The sequence below is a fragment of the Aphanomyces astaci genome (genome assembly GCF_000520075.1).
Source record: "Aphanomyces astaci strain APO3 unplaced genomic scaffold supercont1.347, whole genome shotgun sequence".
NCBI classification, from domain to species: Eukaryota; Oomycota; class Saprolegniomycetes; order Saprolegniales; family Verrucalvaceae; genus Aphanomyces; species Aphanomyces astaci.
Genome location: NW_009798610.1, coordinates 1 through 4607, shown reverse-complemented (window position 1 = coordinate 4607; position 4607 = coordinate 1). Strand labels below are relative to the sequence as shown.

The window sequence follows — 4607 nt, the reverse complement described above, 5'->3', positions numbered from 1 at the left end:
TGATGTGCTGTCAACTGGTATGGGAAGGGAGCTTCGTAGATTGAGTAGGCCGCTTCCTGCTGCGTATATTGTAGTAGTGTTACTACTGTACTTCTGCTACAGTTATTTTGCTACTGGTGTCATGATGGGCTTGGTTGTTCACAACCACCATGCAACATTCGTACTAGTAGCATGCTGTGACGACCGCTCCGTTGACACCTACGCATATACTAGTTTGAACTTGGTACCATGCATTCACACAAAATCACGAAAACACCACCGACTTCTTTTCGTATTCGTGCGGGACGTGGTACAATAAGACCACCCTCTACAGCAACGTCACTATCAATGTGCACACCGTGCTTGATGCTGTGGCGGACAAGGTGATCGAAAAGTTGTTGAACGCCAAGCTGCCCAAACTCGCCGAGTTCTATGACGCGTGTATGGACACTGACACATTAGACACCTTGGGCTTGGCTCCCATCGAAGCCCACCTCAAGGCGATCCGCAGCGCCAACTCGACAGTCGAAGCCATCTTTCGCGGGGCAACCATCTCCAAGGCCACCGGCGTACTGCTGTTCATGAAACTGGTCTTGGCGACCAACCGCAACGTCTTGAGTGCCGTTGACACGGGACTGCCGTTCGACCAAGTATATTTCCACGAACCATTGTGGGCCAGGGTTGAAAAGCCGTACCGCAAATACCTTACCACGATCTTCAAGCTGGCCGGCCACACCGAGGTGGAGACGGCCATTGACGTCGTGATTGCGTTTGAACGCTTCTATGCCGGGGTAGAGCTGCCCAAGCGTAGGCTCCAAGCGGCCGTGACGCCCACCCGGTTGTCGCTCAGCGACGCTAACGCATCGTACCCATTGGGACTAGGTCTCCATTTGCAAGGGTTTGGGTTCGACGTCCACAAAGGGTGCAACACGACCACGGTCCTGCTGGAGAACCCCAATTTCTTCGACTTCTTAGAAAAAATGCTCAGCAGCTTACCCGTCGACGACCTCAAGACGATCATCGAGTACAAAGTGCTCGACTTCAACGCGCAGTACTTGTCAACACCGTTTGTGACAGCTCGTTCGGACTTCTATAGCCTGGTGAGTTTTGTCCAAAAAGAATCCCCACGGGCCACGATCTGCCGCGATCAGGTAAAGACGTCCATGGGCGATCTGCTGGGCACGTACTACCTCAAGGAAGTGTGGACGGACGAAATCGCCGCGCGCGCCGACTCGCTCGTGCTGAAGCTGAAAGCGGCCTTCAAGACCGGACTGGACAGTGCGGGGTGGCTCGATGACACAACTCGGGCCAACGCGACGACCAAGTTGTCCAAGCTCACCAGCCTCTTGGGGGGGCCTAAGAACCCCAAGACGTACCCCACCTTGACGTTTGACCCCAAGGCGTACATTGCCAACCTGAACAAGGTGTCTGCGTTCGACATTGCGTTTGACCTAGCTCAGATCGACACTGTCTATGACAAGGACATTTGGAATACTCCTGCGCACAACGCGAATGCGTGGTACCAGCGGGTGACAAACTCGATCGTGTTTCCCGCCTCGTTCTTGTAGCCCCCGCTCTTCGATGCCAAGGTGGACCCGTCCGCGAACTATGCCGGCACTGGCGTTGCTATCGGCCACGAAATTACACACGGCTTCGACAACGTTGGCAGATACTTTGACGGCGACGGCAAAGTTAATCCGTTGTGGTCGGCTACCGTGATGAAAACGTTCGACGAAAAAGCCAAGTGCTTCGTCGAGCAGTATGGTTCCATGGACATCAAGAGCGAGCTCACGGGTGAATTGTTCGGCAAGGTGGACGGCAAATTGACCTTGATCGAGAACATCGCCGACAATGGGGGCATCAACACTGCGTACCGGGCGTACCGGGACTACGTGCACGCTGTGTCTGAAGCCACCGAGTACACCAAGGAAACAGGAGAAAAGTTGTTTTGGATCAGGTACGGCCAATGTTGGTGCGAAAAGAACAGCGACAAGTACCTCCAGTTTCATCTCACCGACCCACACCCCCCTCGTCGCCACCGCTTGATCAGGACAGTTCAAAACTCGGTCGATTTTGCCAAGGCGTTCAACTGTCCTGTGGACTCGCCCATGAACCCGACCAAGAAGTGTGTAACTTATTGTGCAGAATAGTTATTAATACACATTCTCTTACTTCGTAGTATTCTACGAAGTAATAAAAATCCAAAACCAAGCGACGGACGTGAGTGGTGAACGTACCACGCATAATGCATGCAACTCCGGAGGTCTATGTGGTTGATATCGCAGCGCGCATCCGTCAAGATCACGAACATCTGCATGCGAGTTGCCGTAACTTGCTTGATGGCAAGCCTACAAGACATGATGATGTCGAGAGGTTGTAGCATCGTTATTGCAGCAGGTTGCGACCCTTCTTGTCAATTTAGCGAACGTCCACGGACTTGTCGACGGTCAGCCGGATCCCTTTTAATGGCCATGGCGGATGGAGTGCACCAGCATCTTTAAAAGGGCCGCGTGAAGGAGCGGCTGCATCCCCATGTCTGAGCCAGTGGTGACCAATATTTTATTCATATTTATTCTTGATGTCCGAGGCAGCGAAATACTTATTTGCCGTCATGACTTGCACGTCATACTTTTTCACTCTATGTCCTGCAATGAATTATTCATCCCCCCGCCCGCATGAATAATTTACTTGACAGTGAATAATTCAAATGCAAAGCATGTATTATCTAACGTTTGCATTTTGCTTGTACTGTAAACATTCGTTAATGAAGTTATTTCAAGTTACTCTAAAGCGAAGATTTGTACGCGAAGCGCCATTCCTAATTCCCGCTAGAACACTACAGTATGTACTGTAGCACAGCGGAGTCTTCACCAACATTATGGATTTTACTGTAGCGCAGCGGCGTGTTTGTGAACGTTTTGGATACTTATTACTTCGAAGTATTACATTGAGTATGTGTATCGATTTCCCACATTACACACTTCTTGGTCGGGTTCATGGGCGAGTCCACAGGACAGTTGAACGCCTTGGCAAAATCGACCGAGTTTTGAACTGTCCTGATCAAGCGGTGGCGACGAGGGGGGTGTGGGTCGGTGAGATGAAACTGGAGGTACTTGTCGCTGTTCTTTTCGCACCAACATTGGCCGTACCTGATCCAAAACAACTTTTCTCCTGTTTCCTTGGTGTACTCGGTGGCTTCAGACACAGCGTGCACGTAGTCCCGGTACGCCCGGTACGCAGTGTTGATGCCCCCATTGTCGGCGATGTTCTCGATCAAGGTCAATTTGCCGTCCACCTTGCCGAACAATTCACCCGTGAGCTCGCTCTTGATGTCCATGGAACCATACTGCTCGACGAAGCACTTGGCTTTTTCGTCGAACGTTTTCATCACGGTAGCCGACCACAACGGATTAACTTTGCCGTCGCCGTCAAAGTATCTGCCAACGTTGTCGAAGCCGTGTGTAATTTCGTGGCCGATAGCAACGCCAGTGCCGGCATAGTTCGCGGACGGGTCCACCTTGGCATCGAAGAGCGGGGGCTGCAAGAACGAGGCGGGAAACACGATCGAGTTTGTCACCCGCTGGTACCACGCATTCGCGTTGTGCGCAGGAGTATTCCAAATGTCCTTGTCATAGACAGTGTCGATCTGAGCTAGGTCAAACGCAATGTCGAACGCAGACACCTTGTTCAGGTTGGCAATGTACGCCTTGGGGTCAAACGTCAAGGTGGGGTACGTCTTGGGGTTCTTAGGCCCCCCCAAGAGGCTGGTGAGCTTGGACAACTTGGTCGTCGCGTTGGCCCGAGTTGTGTCATCGAGCCACCCCGCACTGTCCAGTCCGGTCTTGAAGGCCGCTTTCAGCTTCAGCACGAGCGAGTCGGCGCGCGCGGCGATTTCGTCCGTCCACACTTCCTTGAGGTAGTACGTGCCCAGCAGATCGCCCATGGACGTCTTTACCTGATCGCGGCAGATCGTGGCCCGTGGGGATTCTTTTTGGACAAAACTCACCAGGCTATAGAAGTCCGAACGAGCTGTCACAAACGGTGTTGACAAGTACTGCGCGTTGAAGTCGAGCACTTTGTACTCGATGATCGTCTTGAGGTCGTCGACGGGTAAGCTGCTGAGCATTTTTTCTAAGAAGTCGAAGAAATTGGGGTTCTCCAGCAGGACCGTGGTCGTGTTGCACCCTTTGTGGACGTCGAACCCAAACCCTTGCAAATGGAGACCTAGTCCCAATGGGTACGATGCGTTAGCGTCGCTGAGCGACAACCGGGTGGGCGTCACGGCCGCTTGGAGCCTACGCTTGGGCAGCTCTACCCCGGCATAGAAGCGTTCAAACGCAATCACGACGTCAATGGCCGTCTCCACCTCGGTGTGGCCGGCCAGCTTGAAGATCGTGGTAAGGTATTTGCGGTACGGCTTTTCAACCCTGGCCCACAATGGTTCGTGGAAATATACTTGGTCGAACGGCAGTCCCGTGTCAACGGCACTCAAGACGTTGCGGTTGGTCGCCAAGACCAGTTTCATGAACAGCGGTACGCCGGTGGCCTTGGAGATGGTTGCCCCGCGAAAGATGGCTTCGACTGTCGAGTTGGCGCTGCGGATCGCCTTGAGGTGGGCTTCGATGGGA

The 4607-nt window shown here is 52.9% G+C and overlaps 2 protein-coding genes across 2 annotated transcripts; one reads left to right on the top strand and one right to left on the bottom strand.

The window, feature by feature from the left end:
• Nucleotides 1-422: 422 nt before the first annotated feature.
• H257_19090 (hypothetical protein) lies at nt 423-2129 on the top strand (the record flags this gene model as incomplete). Its single annotated transcript, XM_009848240.1, has 2 exons — nt 423-1508; nt 1548-2129. 2 exons carry the CDS (start codon nt 423-425, stop codon nt 2127-2129), a joined length of 1668 nt encoding a protein of 555 aa, XP_009846542.1.
• Nucleotides 2130-2908: 779 nt separating this feature from the next.
• Nucleotides 2909-4504, bottom strand: H257_19089 (hypothetical protein; the record flags this gene model as incomplete). Its single annotated transcript, XM_009848239.1, has 1 exon — nt 2909-4504. The coding sequence occupies one exon, from the start codon at nt 4502-4504 to the stop codon at nt 2909-2911; it is 1596 nt and encodes a 531-aa protein (XP_009846541.1).
• Between the last annotated feature and the right edge of the window lie 103 nt (nt 4505-4607).